At 41.7% G+C, this 25,486-nt stretch overlaps 1 protein-coding gene across 2 annotated transcripts in view; it reads right to left on the reverse strand.

Moving 5' to 3' along the window:
* PIK3R1 (phosphoinositide-3-kinase regulatory subunit 1) overlaps positions 1 to 25,486 on the reverse strand; it is a 79,141-nt gene that overhangs the window by 8,727 nt on the left and 44,928 nt on the right. The window contains exons 3-7 of one of the 2 annotated variants that reach the window (XM_081133683.1): positions 16,069 to 16,161; positions 15,571 to 15,645; positions 9,950 to 10,081; positions 8,923 to 9,124; positions 8,669 to 8,748 (exon numbers count right to left, since the gene is read on the reverse strand). In XM_081133683.1, the coding sequence (XP_080989809.1) occupies positions 8,669 to 8,748; positions 8,923 to 9,124; positions 9,950 to 10,081; positions 15,571 to 15,645; positions 16,069 to 16,161 (582 nt within the window). Of the gene's footprint in view, positions 1 to 614; positions 933 to 8,668; positions 8,749 to 8,922; positions 9,125 to 9,949; positions 10,082 to 15,570; positions 15,646 to 16,068; positions 16,162 to 25,486 lie in introns of those variants that run through there. The other variant, XM_081133685.1, reaches the window with a different exon arrangement.

Genomic DNA, 25,486 nt, shown 5'->3' on the forward strand with positions numbered 1-25,486 from the left:
GCAGACTCAGCCTATACTTTCCCACTCACTTTTCTATTTGTCTAAGGGTTTAAGTAAACCTAAACTCAAATAAATAAATAAAAATGGTAAAAGTGGTGGTGGTGGTGGGGGGGGGCTCAAATAAGATTCAGAAATAAACTTCTCAGTTTAAGAAAATATTGATACCCCCCTACTGCCCAAAGAAGGGAGATAAGTTCTCTGGGAGCTGTGGAGCCTCCAACAGAGGGCCACCCCATGCCTTTGGGAGCTACCTGGTGCAAACCAGTCCTGAGGCTGGAGCCCATGTGGCACAGGGACCCAGGGAGGAGGGCAGGGAGACAGGTGATTTTCCACGTCTCTCCCAGGCCTGGCCAGGCACCAACTTCCAGTCAAGCACTTTGTAATTACCTCCTTCCCCATTTCCAACCTAAACCCCATCTTTCCCTCACACCCTGCCCCTCAAGGAAAGGGGGAGAATCTCCTCTAATCTGCCATCTGCTCTCCCCAGGGAGTGCTTTAATCTCTCACTCACTCACACAGGAACCTTTCACAGAAGCACAAAAACAAAAACAAAAACCAAAACCCTAGTGCAACAGCAAAGGGGCAGACAAGTGCACAAATTAAAAGCAACTTACTTTGCAGGTTATGCATTTCAACGGTTTCTCTTTGAATGCCTGTATCCGACAATGAAAAAAAATCCAAAGAGCTATTCTTCCAGCCAGGGGGCCCAGCCCCCGCGGCGCTCCCGCGGCTCGGCAGGCGGTGCTCGCGGTGCTCGCGCCACCGAGGGACCCCCCCGACGGACCGGAGCGGTCCCCAGCAGCGCCCTCCCAGCCCCGCTGCACCCTCACCGGCTCCCCGCGGAGACGGCGGCCAGCCGGCAGGGCGCTGGGGAGGGAGCGGGCCCGGGCGCTCGCGAGGCGCTCTCAGATAAAGATCGCGGCTTCATGATTAACTTGGGCAGGTTCAAATATTTGCTGAGCCAGGGATTTCGGGGAGGGGAGGAGAGCCTAAGTCAAAGTCAAAGTTGTCATCTGCTAACAAGTGGCCAATGCCAGCCCAACTCGCTCATTTGCGCCGAGGAAATGAGAAGGCCATTGTGCGAGACCTAAAATAGTCTCTAACTGGCTGCGCGCTCGCTGGCTCGGGGCTGCAGTGGCCACAGTGAAGGAGGCTCTATGCGCAGCCAAGCACAGGAAGTGGCTGAGCTAGTTCAGCAAAAAATAGAATCAAAGCCTTGCTTGTAAAGGCCTGAACCTCTCGGAATGGCCCGCACGCCATGCCCTGCTCCAGTCCACCTCCTCCCACACCCAGCACAGGCAGCCCGCAGGTGTAGCAGGAAAGCCCTCAGCAGCCACTGGGCAGGGAACAGGTTTAAAAAATATTTCATAGTATTCTAACTCGGCATGGATGCTGTACTCCACGACCATGTGACAACGGGGAAAGGAAAAAACCCCACTCTGCAGCTATGTTTTCAACCCCGGCTTAAATAGCAATAGGACTATGTGATAAGAGGGGTGTCTGCATTAGGTTCGTGTGGTGGCCACATGGAGCAAGGGGTGGCGAACAGGGGCTACCTTTCTAGGGGATTTCTGTCCTCTGCTTCAGAAAGGTGCAGTGAGCCAGACTTAGCTGGCTACTATTTAAAGAATTAAAATTTGACCTAAGAAAATTTTCACTTGCACCAGCTATACTATTATCCTAAGAACCAACACAACATAAAATCACAGAATCACTACTTTTAAAACCAAAGTAATTTAGAGATGAATTCAAGCAATTCCCTCATGCCACACACACAACTCTGACCCCGAGGGGTAAAGTGGTTTGCACCAGATTATAGCACCAGGACCAGAACTCCTTTTCCTCCACCTACTGACCCTGCTGCTCTTCACTTCCCTCTGCCAGAGAAAGTAAAAATTAACAAGTGAAACTGAAGCTAATTCTTTCTAAGCCACATGCCAAAAATTTCACACTTGCAGCAAAACTGACTTTTTGTTTTCTATTTTTAGCTTGTCTAAATTTTAAAAAGCTACCTTCTAATTCTCTTTGAAGAAATATGGGTTCTGTCTCTAATACCCTCTGATTCTGTACAGAAAGTGACCCAACAGTCACATGCAATGATAAAGAAACATCGAGGTGCTCGAGGCGCTGACTTAAAGTCTACACAGGCGGAGCCAGCTTCAGGATTACCTGCAACATCTGGGAAGTGCTGCTAAACTCACAGTGAAAGTGACTATAAACTTTCCTTTGGTGTAACTGACGTTATATGAAAAACCTCCTTTTCTAATGAAAACAAGAACAGTGTACAAGTGCATCTTCCAGCTCCTGCCAGCTGATTACAGGCACATGGTTAGTTCAGAGAATACCTTGCATCATAATCTTGCTCTATTTTAAAAACAGTCTTTCTGAAGCTAGAAACCTTGGAGACATCAGTCTCATAAGCATACCTGTCTGGATGCACATGATGATTCATGTCAAAACCTTCTAAGATTAAAATGCTCTCTAGTCCAACAATGCATTTTCTGTTTCAGAAAAAATTATCCACTGGAAAGCAGTACTCCCTCTACTTACAGAAAGAAAGTCTTAAAATAGATTTTTAAACTTTGCTTCTAATTCCTCACAATACGTACAATCATCTATTATAGAGGTTCTATTATATTACTGAAAGTGTGAGCTGGGTCTTTTCCCATTCAATTTTAGTTGTGGAAAAGTGATCTGCAGGACACATGCTCTTTATTAGCTTAAAAAGGGAGCCCTCTGCTGGTAGAACAGAGCCAGTGACCTCTGCTTGGGAAAAAAATTGAAGACATTTCTGTACTTTTCATTCATCTTATATACTAGGTCCAAAATTTCACACAAAATAAACATAGTTATCCAACTGTCACTTAACCTATATGATTCACTAACAAACAGCTAATAAATCAAATGCACAGATGTCATAACAACTTAGTACATATTTTTCATTGTGGCTGCTAAGCTCTTGGAGAAAAACTTGTATGTTAATTTCAGCATTTATCTGAGACCCAAAGACTCAGCCACATTGGAAAACTTACACACACAATTAAAAATGAACTTTAGCCTTCCGAATTCTTCAAGACAACATGTCTTACTACTTTTCCTTTCTCCCAAGTTTGGTAAAACTCATTTCGGAGGCAAAAATAGGCATATTTCACTTCTCAGAAGGTTCCCTAATCACTAAAAATGTTTGAAAGTTATAGTCTGAACACTGTATTCATATGTGCAAATCATCATCAAACAGTGAATGCTTCCCAACCACCTTTCATCCTGCACTTCTTACACATTTTTGTGGGCTGTCATTTCTGAACAAAAGACCACTTTAAAAAAAATCAGTGAGAAAAAAAATAAAGAACCCAAATTGTCCTTTAAGGGTTAAATGACATGCCTCCCTTTATAATCTAACTTAAGACAACTTGGGTCAGAAAGGCTTTTCAGAATGATGCATATTCATTACTCCACATCCAGCTCTCTCAGCACCTCTGCATGAAGAAGAGTGTCCATTTGAATTTCTAAGTACACTCCGGTCTACACATGCACAAAAATGACACATTCTACATAATATCGGAAAAGGTGCACCCACTGCTTAACAGAGGAAAGAACTCCAGCCCTACCATGTCACTGACCCTGGAAAGAGAAGGCTGCGCTGTGGAAACAGAAATAAAACTGAGCTTACTCCAACATACACACCCTGAAATGTGTCTCTTTCAAAGCACGAGTGAAACTTCCTATTTTCAACACATAGCCCTGTATGGCTGCCTTGGTTTACTCCTACCCATCTAAATGTATGCATGCATTTTTCAAGGTTTCGTTTCTCACCTTTGAAACAACCTCTAATGTCAGACCATATTTTAAACTCAATAAAAAATAAATCGGAGAAAAGTAAAACTCTTAGAAAGTCATTTTGCTCTACCTTAGCGCTTGCTTTAGTTTTGGTTGAAAAGCCAGCCCAGAGCATTTAAGACAAGATTTATTAATCAGGCTCTTTAGGATGAATGTTTTGCAATGCGCCAGTGGTTAAAAATGAACTCTGACAGGTGTAGGAGGGCAGGGGGGAGAAAGTCATTTATTTTCCACTCTGGACTTGGGGGTGCAATATCAGGCTTCAATTACGCTACATTAATATTTCTGAATGTATGTGAAATACGTAAATACACTTATAATGGGTTTCATTCAAAGGCACCCATGTTCACAGGTCCTGTTTTTACCTTAGTTGCCCTATAGTGATCTACTTTAGCTACCTGAGTAGGGTAAACATAACACAATGATTCAAGAAAACCTGCTGTTCAGCTTTAAATATGTATAAGACCTCTAAGAGCACAGCACTTACTCTGTGCTTAACCCCTCAAACCTTAGTTTCCCTCCATGAAGGAAGAAGTCCTGCTTTGCAGGTTTGCTGGGTGCACTAAACAAGGTGGTATGTGAAAGTTCTTTGAAAGCTGGGACGTTTATCAGAGATTAAAAGACAATCACTTGGATGATTATCATTCTGTGCCCTGTTCTATGCTAGGAGGAGCTCAAAAGGAGGAGCAGCCTTTGTCCCTGAGAAATGTGGCTGAGCAGATGAGAACACTGAAGTGTAATAGGACAAGGGGCTTTGGGACAGAAACACAGACTGGACTGGCAACCTGCACATCAAGCAGGGGGAGGGCCCACTTGGGCAGATGCAGCGGATGGCACTGTCTGGGGTTGCTGTGCACAGCTGTACATTCAGTGCATTGTGTAAGGGCACCTGGGCAGAGTGGCAGGAGGGGCTGCTATTAAATCCAGGCCCCTCCACTCACCACACCACACAGAGAGGAAAGGGCATCATACAGGGCACCTTCCTCCCTCCAGCATGCACCCCTAGGCAGCAACTGGCCAGGAATCTCTCTTTCACATTTGCATTAAAGCCCCCGCAGGCTCCCAGGGGCCTGTCTCCGCAGGTCAGGAATGGCAGTCAGTGGGGAAAACAGGATTCAGACAGTGCTCACCAGGAATGGGGGGTCGGAGCTGCAGAGTGAGGCAAGCTCTGGCAGGGCCTTAACACACAGAGTTGATGCAACTGATATTACAGACCTACTGCAAGGTCAGCTTCAGTACCTATCGCCTCACTTAGTTCTTACAACAACTGCAGGACAGAGGCATTATTTCAATTTCATAGCCTGGAAAACAGTTTGGAAAGGCTGAAGTACCTGATAACGTACTTGGCAAGTAGCAAGAGCTGAAATTCAAACCCAGGTCTATTTGACTCCCATGGTTCTTTCCACTGAATAACCAACAGAGGGAGTGATTCGGGGCCGTATCCCCAAAGTTATAAAAACTGCACGTGGCTCTTTATTATCTGTGACCCAGAGGGGCAAATCTTACATATTTTTAGTTTATTACTTGCCGGAGCCTTCAGAGGAATTCTGATCGGACACTAAAGCAGCATCCTTGCTCACGAATGTTCCAAAAGCCCGGGCAGTGGGGGCCGCAGACGAAGCAGTGGACCGGACTCCTCCTGCCGACCAGGCTCCACACATATGGGTGGGTGACACCCGCTGAAACCCCTGACTTCTGCTGGCTCCACTCGAGAGTGATGCTTTTACGATACCGCCACTGAAAATATTTCCTGCTCTTTGAAACCTGATAAAAATATCAAGCCTGCTTTTTTTTAACCCAAGGTCAAACCATCTTCCGTCACCATATATTAGGCCCTCTTTACACCCCCCATGCCCACTCTCTCTGGAAACCACCACACTGTTGTCTGTGTCTGAGTTTCAGTTTTATATTCCACATGAGTGAAATCATATGGTTCTTAGCTTTTTCTGACTAATTTCATCAAGCCATTATTTTTGTACTTTGCAATTTATCTTGAATACATCTTTGAAACTCCTTGAACTGAAATGCCTTTTCTCCTTCCCCTATTCAAACTGCTCCTATTATTCAAAGCCCATCTCAAGTCTCAATTTTTCTATGAGCTTTTTCTGTCCACTCAATTACCCTAATAAGGTACCAATCATATCCCTAAAATTCTTTTTGTGCTTACACTACTCATCCTTCGATCTAGTATTTAATTAGACGAAATGTGCTAATGGGTCCTGTTGGAATTGACCACTGCCTCAAACACCATCAGTTTTGCCTATCCATTCAACTTCTACGTGGTAAAAACCAGCAAAGATATCTCTCTGTCCCATAATAGTCTTGCTACCCCTTCCCACAAATATCATTCACGTGTTCATTTCTATTCACAATAATGAAGTTATTGCAAATGAATGATTTATGACCGTTCATGGAGCTGTATGGATGGTGTGCTTCCAAAGTCCTCTAGTACTAGCACAGGCGGGGGCAATGAGGGAGGACTACGAGAATGTCACATTCTTACCAGGGCCTCCTGCCAATTATCTGCACTGGAGCCACTCCTGAACACAAAGGCGTTCAGGATGGAGCGTTTTTCCTGGGATGTGTAGTATATTTTCACGGGTGAGAGACACTGAAGCATCCATTTAATTCCAAAGGGCCTATACAATTTCCAGAACAGTTAAAGGGTATCACACAAAGGAAAAAAATGGCTCAAACCAGGGTTTAAAATGACTTAGATTCATTTTTTGAAGACGCTGTATTAATTCTGGGATGGTCTAGCAAATGTGCAAGACTTCGTTTATCATCCTTCAGCAGAGCTGGCGGAGGTAATCTGCCCTTGGAACTGGCACACCGATTTCTTACGGAAGAATGTAGGTAGGGTCCACGACATATCAAGCAGTTTTGTTTTTCTTAATCCTCACTTGAGGATGTATCTTAATTGATTTGGGGGGGGGGGGGTGGAGAGCACGCAACCTCTGTGTGAGAGAGAAACATCGATCGGTTGCCTCCCATATGAACCCCAATCGGGGATTGAACCCGCAACCTTTTTGGTGTATGGGACGGCACTTCAACCAACTGAGCCACAGGCTGGGGCTATCAAGTAGTTTTAAGTGTGCACTCTGAAAAGAGTTGCAGATGAATCATTTCTTTGGTAGAATTAGGTAGAAATCGATAAAAATGTTTAACCAGTTTATACCAGTCACTCATTAAACTCTACCACTGATCCTACTATACCCCGTGTAGTGGAAATTCTCAAAAACTCCATGTGATAGATTTGTGGTTATCTGTCACACCCTGGTTGGCCTTTAGCTTCCATGTCTCCTGAGGAGGAGCCACTGAGGAGACCAGGCCCACCACCTAACCTAGCCCTTCCCTGCCAGCAGGAGCCCGCTCTCCCTAGGGTCGGAGATGGACCGCCACACTGGTCAGGAGGAAGTAAAAGATTGTGGCCCAGCCTTTGGCCCAGGGATCTGCTTCCTTCCCCACTCATGTGGGAAGTTTAAGGAAGGTCATCAATGAACGGCTAAAGTGCCATGTTCTGTACCTGCCCTGACCCTTATCACAGGGTACTTCTAACACCTCATTGCACTCTTGCTTACTGAGCCCAAGGCAGCCTCTGAACATCAACATAGAGCTCCAAGATGCATTAACGAAGGACCCAAGTGGTCACAGGAGGTGAAATCATTGGGCGACCCCCTGGACTTTAGTCTCAGGCCACCTTGTCAACAGACGTCTCTGATGCAGTTTACCTACAGTGAGCAGTCTACCTGGGGAACATCCCGCTTGCCGTGACCGGAACACACCACACACGCCTTAAGGAACACTTCTGCTGCCTCCCGCACCTCTGCAGATCATATTTGGGGCCTGTGCACAGAAGCCCTGCCCAGCACCTGCCTCGCTTTATCCTAACCCTACGGGTGGGTTTAAGCATGGCCCCCGCCTCGCGCAGCCTTCCCCATCCAAGTGCAAACAACCAACCCTGGCCGTGGGACACCTCAAAGAGCACGACTTAAATCTCCACTGCCTGACACTGACAACTGGGTTCCCATGCCTGCTCACACAGACAAATTTGGTAAGTTACATGAGCTACCTCTGATGTTTTTGTGTTTTTTTAATTCTAGGCATATATTAAGAGTACAAGTAACACCTTTTACTGGTCCTGAAACTTCACTTACAGGACGTTAATCACTATTCTAAATGACCAGCTTTTAACCAGTATATATAGCAAAGTAAGGTTGTTTAGACTTTCTACAGTGGAAGAAAAATACATCAGTTTAAATTAATCCCCTGCTAACACGGTGCACATTTCCTGCTTTGTTAAATGGCTAACTGAATGCCAGCCTGCTTTCAAAGAAGTGTCTGGCTTGCTCTAACTCGCTGCAGTGAACACCCTGGTTCATACTACTTGCATTATTGAAAATGTTTATTTTGACAGACATTTCTCAGCATACCTGCTTCCAAAAAACACATTCCCAAATACTTTAAATTATATAGCAATTATAAATCCCCTACTTTCTAAATATTAGAAAGATAAACTAAAATGTCAACAACTAAAATGAGTTCCATAATTTATGCAAAACTAAAAGCATAGAAGTTGAGGGGAACAGAGAGCTCTCCCAACAAGCCTCATTGAAAACCAAGATCATTTAAAATCCACAAATACTGACCTACGGGTAACATTTACCATCCACACCACCATTCAGCTACTTTTTTCTTTAATCACAAGAACACGCTATTATGAATTTCAGTTCCACAAGAAACTTATGTTATTTCAGATGAAGTCCAAAGCCATTTATTAGGCTCCAGAAACCAAACAACGAGAGAATTTTAAACATTCAAAGGGCATTACCTGGTGCGGGCTGTCGTTCGTTCCATTCCGTTGAGATTAAAATTTCTATAACTTTTATGAGGTGTTCAGTATTCTCAGAGCTACAGGGAAAAAAAAGAGAGAGTTCTATTAAAAACCAGACTCTTCATTTACACACATTCTAGCCTGAGTGTGCACATGTGCCTGGGAACTAGTACCTTTAGAGTAAGCGTGAAGGCCAATCAATCGAGGACTACCCTCATCTCCCCAAAACACGTGTTTCTCCTCTCACTCACCTGGCTGCTGGGAATCTGAAGAGTAGAGGGCTGAAAAGCTCAGAGAGCACTCTTGCAGTCAAGAGATTCTTGCTGGAGCTTTGGGAGAGCTTGAAGAAATGTTTGAGCAAATACTGCAGCGTAAGCCAATACTGATGAGGTATGTTAGGTGACCTAATGAGCTTCTTCAGCAGCTGGATATATTCTTCCGAACTCTGTACTTCTACAAGTTAAAAAAAAAAGGAGGAAATGAGAAAAGTATAAAAGAGACTGTTCCTAGGTATCAGTGAATAAACACCTAGAAAATGCCTGTCCTTCTGGCTACAGAGGAAGGAGTCCTTTAAAACAAAGCCATCAGAAGCAGCAGGCAGCCTGCCTGTCCTCGTTAGAAAAGGCATTGTGAGAGAGTAAAAATCTCAAGGCAAATGGAGTGCAAGAGACTCTTGGTGTAAGAAACCGCAAAAGGTTCAGGGTGTGCTGGCAGAAATCTGCCCTCTACTGAGCAGCTGCAAGTGCGATTGGCTAATTTGGAGGAGCTCCAGATAAGTATCACAGGTTTTAACTTTGAAGGTTACAGACCACAATTTCCTGTCCCCAAAGCACTTTAACTGAGCATCAGCTCTTAAACCTGAGACTCCTCTTCCCTCAAAACTTTTGTAAGGGCCACTTGAAGATGATAGGAACATCCCCAGTCCAGTCACCGGGCCCTAGTCCCAGTTTCCCGAACCCAATGATGGTACTTTGAACACTGTGGCCTTCACTGATGCAATGAACTCTGTTAATCCTGATAAAAGTTACCAATTAGCCATTTGAGCATATGGACAGTCTTCCACGGAACCAGAATCTGGGTCTTCTGTTGGATGTTAATAGAGGAAGTTGTACTGATGGGAGTGGGGGATCAGGTGGTGGTAGAGGTGGGAACAAAGGTGGGGGAAGGAGGAAAGATTCCGACTGATATTTTCTGAAAACTATCTCTACCTGTGCAGACTTTACAAACACATCCACATTTCAATATCTGTTCAATTAAGTTCTCAAAGAGAAAACAAACCTTGGGCTAAAGAAACCATTTCACTGTAAACAGCTACTGGAATGACGGGATTTGGTAGCTCCAAGAGATAGCGTTTGAAAGCATCTGCTAAAACTTGAACATCAACTGTTTCCAAGTCCACGGAGGCGGCATCTATGACAGAAACATAAAAAAAAAGAAAAAAGATTTTAGATATTTTATACACTGGCTGGGCCCATTTTCTGAATGTTTAACTTAAAAGTGACATATGAAAGGAAGCAATGAGGACCGATATGAGTTTCTCACAGGGGTTGCTCCTGGCATTTCAAACAGAACAATTTTTCTTTTTGTAGGTCTGTCCCCAACACAGTGAGTGTCAGCATGATGGTCCTTGCCCATAATGCCAGGAGCATATTCCCAGAATTTGGGGCAACAGAAAATTATTGTGCCCCTACCTACCAACACCTGAGAATGTGACTATATTTGGAGACAGGGCCTTTAAAGATGTTTCAAGTTAAAATGAGGCGATTAGGGTGGGCCCTCATCCAATCTGACTGGTGTCCTTAAAAGAAGAGGAAATTTGGACACACAAAAAGATACCAGGGGTACAGGCGCAGAGGAAATGCCACGGGAGGGCACAGTGAGAAGGTGGCCATCTGTAAGCCAGGGAGAGAGGTTTCAGAAGACACCACATCTGCCTTGATCTGGGACCTCTAGCCTTAAGAACTGAAAAAATGGGTTTCTATTCTTTAAACGACCCAGTCTGTGGAATTTTATTTGTGGCACCCCTAACAAACTGTAGTCCCCAAAACATTTCCAAAGTTTTTTAAAAAAGGAGGAGGAAATGAGAAAAGAATCAGAGAGACTGTTTCTAGGTATCAGTGAATGAAACTTCTGGAGGCTGGCTTTGCCCTGACGAGAGGGGTTCTGCCCAGGGAAGGCCACTCATACAGTAAATGCTTCCTAAAACCTCAACAGGAAAACATAAAATGCAAGTCCATAAATTTCCTAAAGAATGCTAAAGAATGCAGCTCAGAATTAATAAAAATTTAAAGCAACAGAGTAACCGATTAAGATAGTAAGATATCACAGAATTTTAGTAATCTCACTAATATCCATAAAAATAACTTGAGTATCTTTAGAGCATTTCCCCGAATTCTGACAGGGTATTGCGATTAGGGCATTACTACCTTCACCAGTGGGCTCTGAGCTATCTCAGAACAATAAGAAGAGCATATGTGTCCAGCAAACCCTTCTGCTGGAAAAGAGGTCAGGCAATTCAATAATGGGTGATACGAATCAAAGCCACTCTCCGAGTGCTGGAGAGAGAAATGCACAGTGTCGGGCAGAAAGAAGTGATACTAGGGACAGGAATGACCATCCAGAAAGAAGAGGCATTTGGCTGCTGCTAAAGGATGCATACTCATGACATGAAGGGTAAAACCTGAAGAAAATTATCTGGAGACTCAATGGAGAAAAAGTGAGCCACTGCACAAAATGGTATGTTTTTAAACAGCTTTATTAACTGTGGTATTAAAAGTAAGTTGGAAAGCAGAGCTGTTGGAAGTGAAGATAACACTTTTGTGACTTGAATTCTAATACAGCTAGAAATGCGTGAGACGTTATCAAGACTAGTGTAATGTGGTGACTGACGGAGGAGGCTGGGGACTAGGAGAGAATGGGAAAGAACTATGTAGGCAAAGTGAGCGTGATTAGAAGGTGGTATTCTGGATCCTGTGAACCAAGGGTGATGTTATAAATCACTCCAGGTTGAGCCTGAGGCTACAGAAGTTCCTGAGACACATTCTTATCATAACCCAAACTTGCCCAACTAACTAGGCAGATTTTACAATATAATCACAATATCATAAAGCTCAGAAAAGTTTACCTCATGGAAGATGTTGATAGGTTAGTTTGACTAAAAGAATTACTAAACTTAAACGGTACAGTCAAACGGTTAAATCAGTTAAACGTCCTACGAAGGACTAACGAGAGGCATCCCATCTCTAACTAGCGTGGGAAATGCGGTACTAGGTCTTTGCATAAAGGATCCACCCACCTCGAAAGTAATGCAACTACTTACTAGAGACTGTCAAGCAAAACTGTGTGTGAATCACTATGGGAACATTCCATAGCCACTGACTACTGGGCAAGCTGCTGCCCACCCCCTCATACTCCACCCCACATGCTTCATTTATTATGTCTCTTTGCCAGCAAATTAGTATTACTTAATTTGTTCATCCTAAAAAATGTGATAAACCATTGGGTGATGTGGTATGAACATGAAGACACTAAAGATTCCACATGCCCCTCTGCAGGCAGGGTTTCTGCTGCCTTCTCTGCAAGAGCAGTGCTGACGAGCCACCTCCCTCTCTCACGACACGCCCCAAACAGTACTCTGATGCGTCTGCCTGCTAGACTGAGAGCACCTCAAGGGCACGGGCTGTGGCTCTTACCGCTCCTCCCGCCTCCCCGTGCCCAGCCCAGCACACAGAATGTGCCTGCTCAGTGTTTGTGGCTGAACTATAAAAAGTCCTTAGAATAGGGCTCTGGCGAATTAACACTGCTCTAACACATGAGGCATAGCCCAAAGAGCCTTTACCGTCTTTGAGTGAAATAGCCTTACTTCACGTCTTTGGGTAAGTCTTTGGCAAGTCCTTGCATAAGCTCACCTAAAGTCAGATTCCACTAGAGCTCATGACATAGTATGTCCTATTTTTCTTTTTAATGCAACTTCTAAAGCTTCTTGGAGTTTCTGACTTCTGCCCTATGTCTCCTTTTTTGCATTAAACTCTTCCAAGAGCGGTACTGACTTTCGAAACTAGCCAGGTGAGAGCTGCACAACCTTTAGGTCTGGGTGGGGGAGTTTACTTCCTTTCCCACCTGACTCTTCGCAGAGTCCACTCATGACCGGCCCCCAGCACACTCTCCTCAGCTCACCTCCACATCACTAGCTCCCAATGCTGCTGCCCCATCTGGCAATGTCTGGAGGCTTTTTTTTTTTTAATATATCTTTATTGATTTCAGAGAGAGGAAGGGAGAGGGAGAGACAGAGACAGAAACATCAATGATGAGAGAATCATTGATTGAACCCACAACCCGGGCATGTGCATGTGCCCTGACCGGGAATCGAACCCTGATCGCCTGGATCCTAGGTCGACGCTCAACTGCTGAGCTACGCCCAGCCGGGCCTGGAGACATTTTTTGGTCCCAATTGGGGGATGATGGCATCTAGTGGGTAGAGGCCAGGGATACTGCTAACCATTCTATCTTGCACAGGACAGCCCCTACAACAAAGAATTACCCATCCTAAAATGTCAATAAGTGCTGAGGTTGAAAAGGCCTGATTTTTTAAAATTGAGATTTTATATTAGTTTTAGGTGTACAACAAAATGATTCGTATTCATATACATCGTGAAATGATCATCACTGTAAGCCTAGTTAACAAAAATTGTTTTGATGAGAGCTTCTAAAAAAAAGCCTAATTTGGGTTAAGGAAAACCGAAATAGGAAAAAATTCACAGCATTAAAATTCAAATGAGATAAGAAAGAAATAATTCATTTTAGAGCAATATAGTCAGAACAAAAGCATAAGGATGTTTAGGGTCAGAACAATTTGGGTGCAAGTCAGAGCTTTGCATCAGCAATCACTGATATTTGTGTCGCAAGGTTCAAGTGTGGGTGAAATAAGAGCACTTAGTGGAAGGTAAGAAAGTGGGCTGTTGTCTGCCTGTCTGTCCTTTTCAGACACTGGCAACTCATAGAGTTGGTTAAAAAGACATGTTTCTTTGTTTTTTGTTTTGTTTAGTGTAAGTGACTTATCTCTGAGCTGCTTCTAGGACACTACAATATTTTTATGAACTGAAAAATCCTCAGGCTGGAAACAGCCTGGAGGATCAACTTCTAGATTTAGATAATGTTCCTTTTTTTTTTTTTTTTTTTTTGGCGACAAAATTCACTTTTATAGTACAGAATCCAAATGAAACCAGTGTTCTATGTGTGTGCTTTGATCTCAAACAGGGAAGGAAATCTGTCTGTCAAAATATATTGTTGACGTATATTTTGGTTATTTATTCCATCACACAAGTGGTGTGATAATTTTTTTTTTTAAGCTAAACTGCATCATTTGTGTTTGGTCACATTTAAAAACTCAACCACTATTTCTCAAATAACTCCCATTTCATTGGTCTCTGATGTCTAAACATTTCCTGTGACTTTTAACATGTTCAACTTGACCGATTTTCTGACCAAAACATGTATCACTGCTGCAACTAGCTCAGGACAAAATTCAGTGTTTCCTTAACACCCTAGTAAAGCTGTTAAAAATAAAGAAAAATAGGTCTTTCACCTACAGTTTTATGCCAATCAGCTCCTAATGACCTACTCTGGGGCAAGACCAGAGGCACAGCAGCAAAGAGGACATGCCCTCAAGTGTAAGGTTGACTTCCATGTACAAAGGAAAAAAATACAAGTTAAAGAAATTTTTTTTAAGCTTCAAACATTCAGGTGGTGCATTTCAAGTGAAACTATTTACTGATAAAGATCTAATCTCCTTCTTTTTCCCCCGAAACATCTTTTCTAAAAAATTTCATAAGCTGCCTCACACTTCAAATATTCATTTGCTAACTATCACGGGGGCATTCTTTGCACATGTCTGAAAGAGCTTCTTCCACACTGGGTTTCACTCTTTTTCATTCGAACATCCATCAATTAAAATTATGTGAGGAGGAAAGTTATTTTTCTAAAAAAGAAAAGTGTTGGAAGCAGATGAAGGTTCTGAGCGATTCTAGAACTTGATAGAAAAGGTGACTTGCTGGAATGATGGCAAGTAAACTTATTCACCTTTGTACCATCTTATTCTATATGGCAAAGGACGGGAGGGACACATAATAGAACTGCTACTTGGCTGAATTAATTAGTGTCATTTAACCAATGACATGCAGGAGCTGGGCTGTACCCACTCCTAACGGACAATGTAAATGTGCTCGATTCTGCCGAAGGTGGAGTCCAGTGGTAACATGAGGGCTTGAAGTTGACCATGGTGAGAATATTTACACCACAGAAATGGGCAAATGCAACAACCAGGGCTCTTTCCCCACCTCAGAGGTGGTTTACCACTATACCATGGAATTTCACAATAGATGTTACTCAAGGTAAATATGGCACAAAAAATACAAGCAAACAAGGAAGGAAGGAAGGAAGGAAGACAAAGGGAAAGGGAAGGGGAAAGCAAAGAGAGAGGGAAAGGGAAAAGGTGAGAAGAGACATCTGTCAAATGACATAGACATAAATATTTCAAAAACTGATCCAGATGAATTAGAGGGGCCAACTGCAGGGTCAGGGAAAGATGGTAGATAGGCAAAGCCAGAGAAATCTCAAGAGGCTGTTTCTCTCCTCTGCAATTCCAGCAGGACTCAGAGGCTCATGGCTGTGATGACAGCCTACATATCTACAGGCAGGCTGCACACACACCCCAACACAGGAGACAAACATCAAAAGTCTGCATTGTTACCATAATAGGGCAGAGGGAACTATGCTTGATTTCTGTGCTCCCTTCAAGCTTAGAACGTAGCAAGGCTGAGTTCAAGTGTCTTGTGCTTTACCCGAAACAGAAAGGTAAGAACTGTCTTTGCCATTTGTATCTGCAGCTCCACGGCACTCACCACAATCAAGAAGCTGTCGTAACTCTGCTGGGTTGCTGGAGCTCTGTGTTCTGTATAGAGTTGAACATTCCAGACCTAGGACACAAAACAGAGTGAGCATGCAAAACACAGCTCTCAGGAGAACCTGAGAGACCGCTGCCAGAAAGACATTCCAGTTTCCATCAGTATCTATTCTAGATGTGTACCAAATATTCTTGGAAATCCCTTCCTACTACTGTTATCTGGCCTGTCAATAATTTTGGCAAAATCTTCTGTCTGCTAAGGATTAAGTTAATTATATTTATTAAATTATGGAGAACTTAATAGTTTCCATACAGTGTAAGTGCATGTTAATATGGAGTTAGAAATCAGACCAAGATTCTGTCCCCAGTATACAACAGCACATCACTGTGTGTCTAGCACAGGATTTAAGAAATGCCCAAGAGACAAACACAAGTTCTAACACCCATAAAACAAGGATATAACAAGTTAACTGGTTCCCTCTACAGGTTGTATTACCTTTCTTTTCAATGGCTTCTACTAGCTTGATAAGAAGGGGTGGAGCGATATCAGGAGGGGCAAACTGTTCTGCAAGATCCGGAAGGGTCAAAGCTGCAAAAAAGTAAAATCCTATGATTATGTTTAATCTGGGGCAAATGCATCATATGACAATGAAAAACATTTAATTACAAAATAATTTAGTTCTGACAGTAGCAAACTGAGGCCTGGCAAGAGAGCCCTGTGCTGAGCCCTGTACTCAAGTGTTGTGAGTTTTGAGGGCCAAGAGACATGGCTTCTCTCCTAGGACACACTCAGAATACTACCTGGAACCCCCAAATCCCTTGCCCCAATGGCTTCTCATGGTCTCTCCCCTAAGTCCATCCTCCCTAGGGCACACCTCCCTGCTGGGGTGCCCCTGGGCCCAAGGGACTCTGAGTGGAATGGAGTTTGGATGTGTAAGGCCCCTGAAAAGCAGTGCTCTGGGCAGAACTTGGAGCCCAAGAAATCAAAATTAAAATGTGGCTCCTGGTCATTATGAAGAAATAACTGTCCAGGCAGGACAGAATAGATTTTATCAAACAGTTTGTTAATGTGATTTATAACTTAAAATATTCAGAGACAGGGTATGTGGGTCCCCTTTTGTACTCTTGTCCGAAGCCCCACAAATGTCAGAGGTGGGCCAATATCAGGGCCAGAAGCCAATATACATGATCACTGGCCACTTGGCACTCAAGTTAAGTACCCATGTTCCTGCGAGGAAGCCTTTATTTGCTTACATTATTTTGGTGAGTTAATATCTTAAGAAATGTGATACTTGCATGAACCCATTTTTACCATGCTCTATTTACATGTTTTCCTAATTATAATGATACAAAAGAAAAAAAATCGAATTGGATGACAACTGTCCTTCAACATTACATTGATAACTGTGTTCTTACTCCACAAACGTTTGAAAACATTAAAAAAAAAAATTCTCATAATAAACCAGAAGAGGGAGCTAAATATATTCACCTCAAATTTCTCAAACTGCAAATATAGGTAAAATGACAGTCGTTATAAAAGTATCTACATGTGCAACCTGCTTATTAGCTACCAATTAATAACTGTTTAGACACTTAAGGTTCATCAATGTGTACTATCTAGGAATAGTTTATATAATCTAAGATTTTAGGTGTGTGATTATTATAAGCCACATATTATGTTAAGCAAATTTCTAATGAGAGGTCCTTTTTCTAGTACTATGATTTTGTATAGGACAATAGATTTACAATACAAAAATAAAATAAAATTGCTATTAAATTTTGACCTCAGAGAATTAATGACCTTATACCATTTTTGTAAACCCTATACCCTATGGTCTAAGATCCTTTAAGATTGCAAAATGTCCTGTGATAGAGTGACAACACATGATCTTGCCACCTACCTCTATTAGCCATTGCAACTTCCTAGGATAAAAGTAGAGCTAAATTATGGAAGAAAAGCCCATAGCAGCAACTTCTAGAACTTCCTCTGATGATGGAAATGTTTATAGCTATGCTATTCAATAAAGCAGTGATTAGCCACGTGGCTACTTGAAATGTAGCTGCTGGGGCTGAGAAACCGAATTTTTAATTTTTATTGATTTAAATTAAAATAGCTGTTATGTGGCTAGTGACCACAGTATTGGAGAACACAGTCCTAGAGCCTGAGCAAGGGCAAATTTTGTCAACAACAGATTAAAGATTCTCGAGTTGGCTTTGTGCTAGAGAGATCCCATTATAAGGCCATCCCTGAGGACAGGGTGTCTGGACACAGGGCTTATTGACATCTGAACTCTGGGCCTGCAAAGTGTATCACTGGGTGACTCTGTGCTACTGTAACATTCCTGAAACACATTTTGGATTTCATGAAGGCAGGACAGATATATCACTGACTTTCTAGACAGACACTATGCAGAATGCTGAGTAGGAACTTTATCTCTCCTGTGTTTCCCTTACCTGCCTGAGCCTATGGATCACCTGGAGAATTTGCCAGGAAATCAGAGTATTTACTACCGCAGCTCCTCTCCAGAACTGGAATATCCAGGATGGAGTTAGTAATCTGTTTTGATTTAGTAGTAAGTCTTAGGATGTGCTATTATGATAAGCAAGTTCATGTGGGTGATGCCCTGAACAAAATCCAGCAATAGCATCCCTGTGTCTTTAAATGTCAAAATGTGAGTGTATCTGAAAAGCACTGAAAATATAAATGTCTTGAAAATTTCATGTAGACTTTTTAATTTAAAACACTGTAAAATTTAAAAAGAAATACTATAAAATGAAAAAGCACACCAGTTCATTTCCTTTGATAAGCTATAAAATACTTCCCCCCTGCCTTCAAAGAGTCTCAGCTCTCAAAAATACCCTCCTCCGTAAATGCCTTCTCCACAAAATAAAATATCACCCGATCAGCATATGTAACAGGAGGAAAACATAAAAGTAGAGATAAGATATACAGAAATGTTATTAATCAGGAACTCACTGTAGTGTTTCTCCTTAGCTTTCTCAAACTTGCAGGTCTTAGCACACGCCGAGACACAGAAAGCTAAAGATTAAATCATAAATACACGGACCCACATATCCATCCAACAGTCATCCAATTAACATGCCCAGTTCCACTTTTTCTTCCCTCATTAACTACACAAGCATTATGTTTTTTAAATTAAAAAACTAACCTTTAAAGTTGGCAACTGAAAATGGAAATACTTAATAATGGCTTATCTCCTTCCAGAATCTTATCAAAATAATCATTTCTGCAGGCAAATATGAAAGCTAAATTAAATGTTAAAGATTTCACCTAATTGTGATTGGAATATAGACCCAACAGCTGTTGTATTACTGGGTTAGCAAATACTACATATAAAAGGGTTTCTATTTTTCTATTTCTTCACTTCAGCTTGAAGGAGAGAGAAAAAAGCAAAACTTCTTTCCTCAGTTCTTTCAGTGGTTCTTTGGCAAAAAAATGGCAGTTTACTCTCAGTATCCTGAGTTACAAAATAGCATTTGTTTCACTCATACAAGAATTATGTGAAGTTTCTAAAACGCATTTGTGACAGCTACCAGATATCTGGAACTTTTCTCAGCATGCACAAGATGCATGTGGTAGGAATACAGGTAATACACTGAATTTCCCCCTGAACTTTTAATATTGAAAAGAGCTTCATTACCAAATATATGAATCATCACAGCTGATCAAAGTTTTGCAATGGGAGTTTCAAAAGGTAAACTGTACAACGAGAGACGATTTTTAAAAATAACAATGCAAGGATTTCCTATTTTCTAGTACGTCATCTGTGATTCAATCCATTTACCTTTAAAATATTTAAACAGGGAACGTGGAAGCCATACCCAGAAACCTTTCAATTTCACTTTTAATTCAGGCAGCAGGATCCATTAACATCAAGTCTAAAAAGTATTCTAAAGCAAAATACTAATTATTTCAACAATCCTAAAACCAACTATTCCTTTCATTATATTAAGTGCACAAAGGTCAATTTTTACTTTTCCATGAGATCTCATTTTAAGAAATTCCAACAGGAAATGACAATTGCTAGGAATACCAAATTTGGTAAATTGCTCTTTCAAAAGTCCATAATAAAGCCCTACATTATACAGTTCAATAAACGAAAACATAATGGAACTAACAAAATGTATGGATCATCTATGGTGGCTATCAAACAACACAGAAATTTGCATGATCCTCATATAGTTTACATATAAATTCTAATTAGATTTCATCTTCCAGACAGATTTTTATACCTGAATGAGGAATGCTTTTTAGTTGTGAATCCTGTGGTAGCCAAGTCCACTCTTAACAATCTGGCGAACACAGATTCTTAGCTGAGTCCTTTCCTCATCAGAAGAAATCAGTATTACTTAAGGAGAAAGAAGAAAGGAACAGCAGGAGGGTCTAAAAGCGGGGAAGCTGACGCACTGTTTCCTAAGAAACTGGAATCAGTCTTCAACAGTGAACTGGGTGCCCCAAGTTGGAGAAAGAATTTTTGATGACTCATCAGATTCTGCCTTTTCCACTAGTTCTGTTTTTCCCCCTTTGCCCTGGTGACAACCAATCGCGGAGAACAGAGGAGAGCCTTCGCTCAAGCGCAGGCCCTTCCCAAACCATGAACGCGGACAGGCCCGAACAGCCCTCGGGCTCGGTGGCGTGTGGGAGACAGTGGCATTCCTCGCGCCGCACGGTGCCAACACTGCTACAAAGCGCAAGATGAAACCAGCACACAGCCGCACCTTTTGGAGGCGTTCTCCATAAAAAAGATATTTTAGACTTAGTGCCTGGCAGGGGCGAATGGAAAGTTTAAGCTGAAATTCTGGGACTCCAGAGACTGCCCAAGCCAAGTATTTCATTACTGATGAAAGCAACTTGGAAGTGCATGAAAAACTGCCACTTACCTTTTAAAATCTAATACAAATACACGGAAAAGAAAGTGTATATGTGAAGTGTGGACCAATATTAAATCAAGATGTTTGTCTAATCACTGTTGCTGAATCAAAACTTGGTTTTTGTCTGAAACAATCTCTCTCATTATTTCAAATAAAAAAATGCACATTCTGGTGGGCAAGAATCTAACAAATCCCAATACTTTTCTTAAATAAACCTTGTAAGTGTGTTCATACTTTATGTGTGTAATGGTTAATACCCTGAATGTTTACACTTATTAAGCTCTATGGGCAAAGTCGTAACAAATGCTGGCTAAGATACTGCAGCTAAAAAAATTAAGCAAAGCAAAAAAACATTTATGGGTCCTTAATTTTGGAGCACACCTGTTTAAGCAGCAGTAGAGAAATTATTAAAAGCACAGGTTTAAAGCAAGCCAAAGAGACCTGGGTTTTAGTCCTGGTTTTGTCACTTACTGAATGTAATCTTGGGCATGTTAATTAACTTGAACCCCCATTTCTTCATCTGTAAAATGGGAATAATTATTAGTGTAATAATGATTCAACGAATAATACAAATCAACATGGTAGACAGTGCCCAGTATGTAGAAAGCACAAACTAATGGGTAGCTATGAATAATTTAGATTTATTTATGTAATCTTTTTCATTATTATTAATAGATTTTAAAAATACCCAACTGCAATGGCACACTTTAAAACCAGAAAATATTAAGACAGAATTCTCGATACTTTTTAAAGGTGGTAATCTGGAGGCATATGTGAGAGGGTAGACAACTGCATTTTTAATTCTATGCACAAATATATTCATTATTTTTTCAGAAATCGTATTTAAAATGTCATATTATTTTCCATAAATCCCACTTTTTTCCCTATAAGGACTATCATAGTAATCTATTTGAATTATTATACTTCAGTTTTCCAAATATATTTTAAAAATGAATTTGGAATGATACTGAACTTGGTGGAAAAGAGTTTTTTTTTTTTTTTTTTTTTGGCAGGGGGAGGGGAAAATATGGGAAAAGAGTAGATGTGAAAATAAATCTTCAGCCATACTACATTATTTCCAGAGATAACTAGTCCAAAGGAATTAAAAGAGTTGTCAATAGATCTAAACAAGAAGTTTGCAAATCTTTTCAGATACCCGAAACTAATTAATCTTCAATATCTTTAAGTTTATCTTCTCCCACTTATCTCTTCTGCTCCACAGCTTAAAAAAAATGAAGGGAATCAGAGATCCTCTGCCCATTTAGTTTTATTTCTACACAACAGACTAGTATAGGAAACAAACAGCTGGCAAAGATCTTATTAAACCTAAGCAGACATTACAGCTTTGCTTCTGATGGCCTTGGCTAAAGCCTCAGAGTTAAGAGATAACTGAAATGCAGGATTACTTAATCTTTGACTGGCCAGCCTAATTAATTGTGATTCTTATCTCCTAAATTGGAGTCTGATTTAAAGATTACCATTTACAGTGCACAGCAAACTAAAATGCTGGGCAGGAGGTAAATGGGAAAGAAAGGGACTCCCCTCTCTCCCCAACAGGAAAATAATTTATAGTTGAGTCTGTGGGATCTAGAAGGCTAAAGATTTATAAGGGAAGTTGGTCTTTTGGCTTAGAAAGATTCCACAGGAAGTGTGAGTAAGAGGCCCCCAAAGGGAAAGAAAGAAGGAAAAATCACGTGACACAAACAATGGGTACTGGACCATTTGTTGAATAAATAAGTGAATAAAAAATTAAAAATGGAACTGCCTTTTGACCCAGTGATCCCACTTCTAGGAATATATCCTAAGAATTCCGAAACACTAATCAGAAGGAATGTATGCATCCCTATGTTCATAGCAGCGCTATTTACAATAGCCAAGATCTGGAAACAGCCCAAGTGCCCATCAGTAGATGAGTGAACAAAAAAGCTGTGGGGCATTTACACTATGGAATACTACGCAGCTGTAAAGACGAAGAATCTTGTACCCTTTGGGACAGTATGGAAGGACCTGGAGAATATTATGCTAAGTGAACTAAGCCAGTCAGAGAAAGACAAATATCACATGATCTCCCTTATATGTGGAATCTAAAGAACACAATAAACTCATGAGCAAAATATTCAGTGACATAGAAGCATGGAATAGATTGATGAACCTCAGAGGAAAGGAGGGGTAGATGGATGGGTAGAGAGAGATTAACCAAAGAATTTACATGCATATTTGCATAACCCATGGACACAGACAATAGTGTGGGGAAGGCCTGGGGCACGGTGTGGGTGTGGAGTAGAAGGGGTCAAAGGGGAAAAAAGGGGACATCTGTAATATTTTCAACAATATAAATTTTTAAAAAATAAGTATTACTGAACATCAGTTAGGAGCCACACCCCAAGAGTATTTTACAGACATACTTTCATTTATTATCTATTGCAGTTCAAAGGCATCTTTATTATCCCCAATTTCTAGGTAAGTAAACTGAGACTTAGAGAAATTAAGTCATTTGGTCAAGGTACCAAAGTTTATTAATGGTCCTAAGCTCAGCTTGGATCTCTTTCTCTCCACCAGGGTCTACAAGCCCCATTTAAGGAAAGACACCTGTAATTAGTCTCCCAAAATTTCCTGCCATCTCCCTAATTTAAAGGGTAATTGTAATACGGGTGTTCCTGACACACAGGTATTTGACGGCTTGATCCCACAAGTAGCCATAGCACTTTCTGGTGTATTAGTTAAAGCTACTCAGTTTTGCTTCCACAAAATAAGCAAGTCAATAGGATTCTTACAATTCTCCCTCACTATAAAACATTCTAAAATGTAGATAATTACACCGTAAAGAGAAAGGAGTGGGATCCCCTTTAATAACAAGAAGGTAGTAGGGGCTCCAGGTGAGTCTTGCTGTCTCCCCCGTGGCTCAGGGTGAACTGTGGAGGAACTCGTTTCTCTCCCATTTATATCTGGTAATAGATTTCACAGTCAAATGTATAAAATACAACGTTAGAAATGCTTACAAATAATTAAGCAGGGTTTTCCAATGTAACCTGAGAAGCCCAATCCTGTAAGAATTAAAGGATCCTCCGATCAGGAGAGGGCAGAGAGGAACTGGACAGAAAGATATTACTGGTGAAACTGGAGACCAGAAAGTAGCATTTTTTTCTACGTAGGAACCTCACCAACTGAACAGAAGCAGGATGTTGGCTGACCAAGGAAAGAGTGCAAAGGGAGGGAGGGAGAGCCAAAATGGAAAATCTGTCCAGCTAGGCAGAACAGGCAGTTTGAAGAAAGCCTGGATAGAAATCAGAGGAAAGAACCACTAGATTCCATTCTAAAAACTACAGAGAGAGCAGGGCTTTCTCTGACATTTTTAAATACACTACCAAAAAGTTGAGAGAACTGTACAGTGGATGGCCACATATCCTTATCCTAGATTCCAAAAGTAACAGTTTATTGTTTTATCGCATATCTATCCAGCGATCTCTTTTTTTTGGATACAAAGCAAAGTTAAAGAAATCAATTGTTGCTATGGACTGAATTATACTCCTCCCCCGCCTCTCCCCCAACCAAATCCATATGTTGAAGTCTCAGCTCCCAGTGTGATAGCACTTGGAGATGGAACCTTTGGGAAGTAATTAAACTGAGATGAGCTCATGCGGGTGGGGCCATCATTGTGGGATTAGTGCCCTTCTAGGAATGGATGCCAGAGAGCAACCTCTTCCTCCCCTTGCTATTTGAGAACACAGAGGGAAGACAACTGTTTGCAAGCCAGGGAAGAGCCCTCACTAGAACCCAACCATACTGGCACCTGGACTTCCAGCCACCTGGACTTTCTCACAACAGAAATTTGTGAGAAACAAATTTCTGTTGTTGAAGCCACCCAGTCTATGGGATTTCATCATAGCAGCCCAAGCTGCCTAATACATCAATACACTACACCCAAAGAGAGGAAAGAAACATTTAGCCGGGGGGGGGGGGGGGGGGAAATCAATGTCTAATACCAATTCTGTAGGCATTTAGCAAACATCTTCTGTTCGCCAGAATATTCCCAAGGGCAGTGCTTCCTAAATTCAATGTGCACAGTAAAAACCTGCTTCAGCAGATTATGGTGGGGCTCAGGGTTCTGCATTTCCAGCAAGCTCCCAATGAAGCCCATGCTGCCAGTTCTCGGACCACACTTTGAGTAGCAAGAATTTAGTATGAGTCCATCACTCACAGAAAGAAAAATCTAGGTCACAGTGGGAGACAGAATCCTAACAATTAACCTTCAAACTTCATACTTGTTGCCTAAATGCCCTGGGCTTCATGGGCTGGTCTTACACCAGATCCTAGTAGCCCAACGTCTGAATGTGTGTTGGAGAGATGATGCTGACGCAGAGGGTCTAGCTATGAACTCGAATTGGATCTGATATGATACCTAATTAGTTATCAAAAGAGAGAGACAAGCAGTAGAGGCCCCACTGCTCAGTGCATCTGTACCCATGGTTGGAAAAGGGTCACGTGGCACAACTTGCCAAGTTCCCACAGTAAGTTCAGATCAAAGACTAGCACCCACTTCTCCTGATGCCCACACCAGGGCTTTTCCTACCTCCCACCACATTCAAGAGGACTCGCCTGTTTCAATTATGGTAGGGTTGGGGAGGGGTAGAATATTAAAAAGGCTGACGTAACAAATTACTACCACTACTACTAAGCACTATACTATTGGTCATTCCCATGCTTTAAACACTTAGTATTGACAACTGTGTTCAGTACTTAGTGTGCTTTGTCTCATTCCATCTTTACAACCTTGGAGGCATTGTAACTGTCCCCACTTTACAGATGAGGAAACTGAGACTAAGAAAAGTTAAGCAAGTTGTCAGTCATGCCAGCAAGTGCTAAAGGTAGGATTTGAAGAACTGATCAACTTCAAAGCCAACCATAGCCACTCTGAATCTTGGTTGCGTCACTGCACAGACACAATGCATGATGATGACATTCTGGTGGTTACAAAGCCAGGAGAGCTTGAAAAATCTTTGCAGGCTATGGATGGAAAAGCA

Source organism: Miniopterus schreibersii, assembly GCF_964146895.1.
Source record: "Miniopterus schreibersii genome assembly, chromosome: 3".
In the NCBI taxonomy this organism is placed as follows: Eukaryota; Metazoa; Chordata; class Mammalia; order Chiroptera; family Miniopteridae; genus Miniopterus; species Miniopterus schreibersii.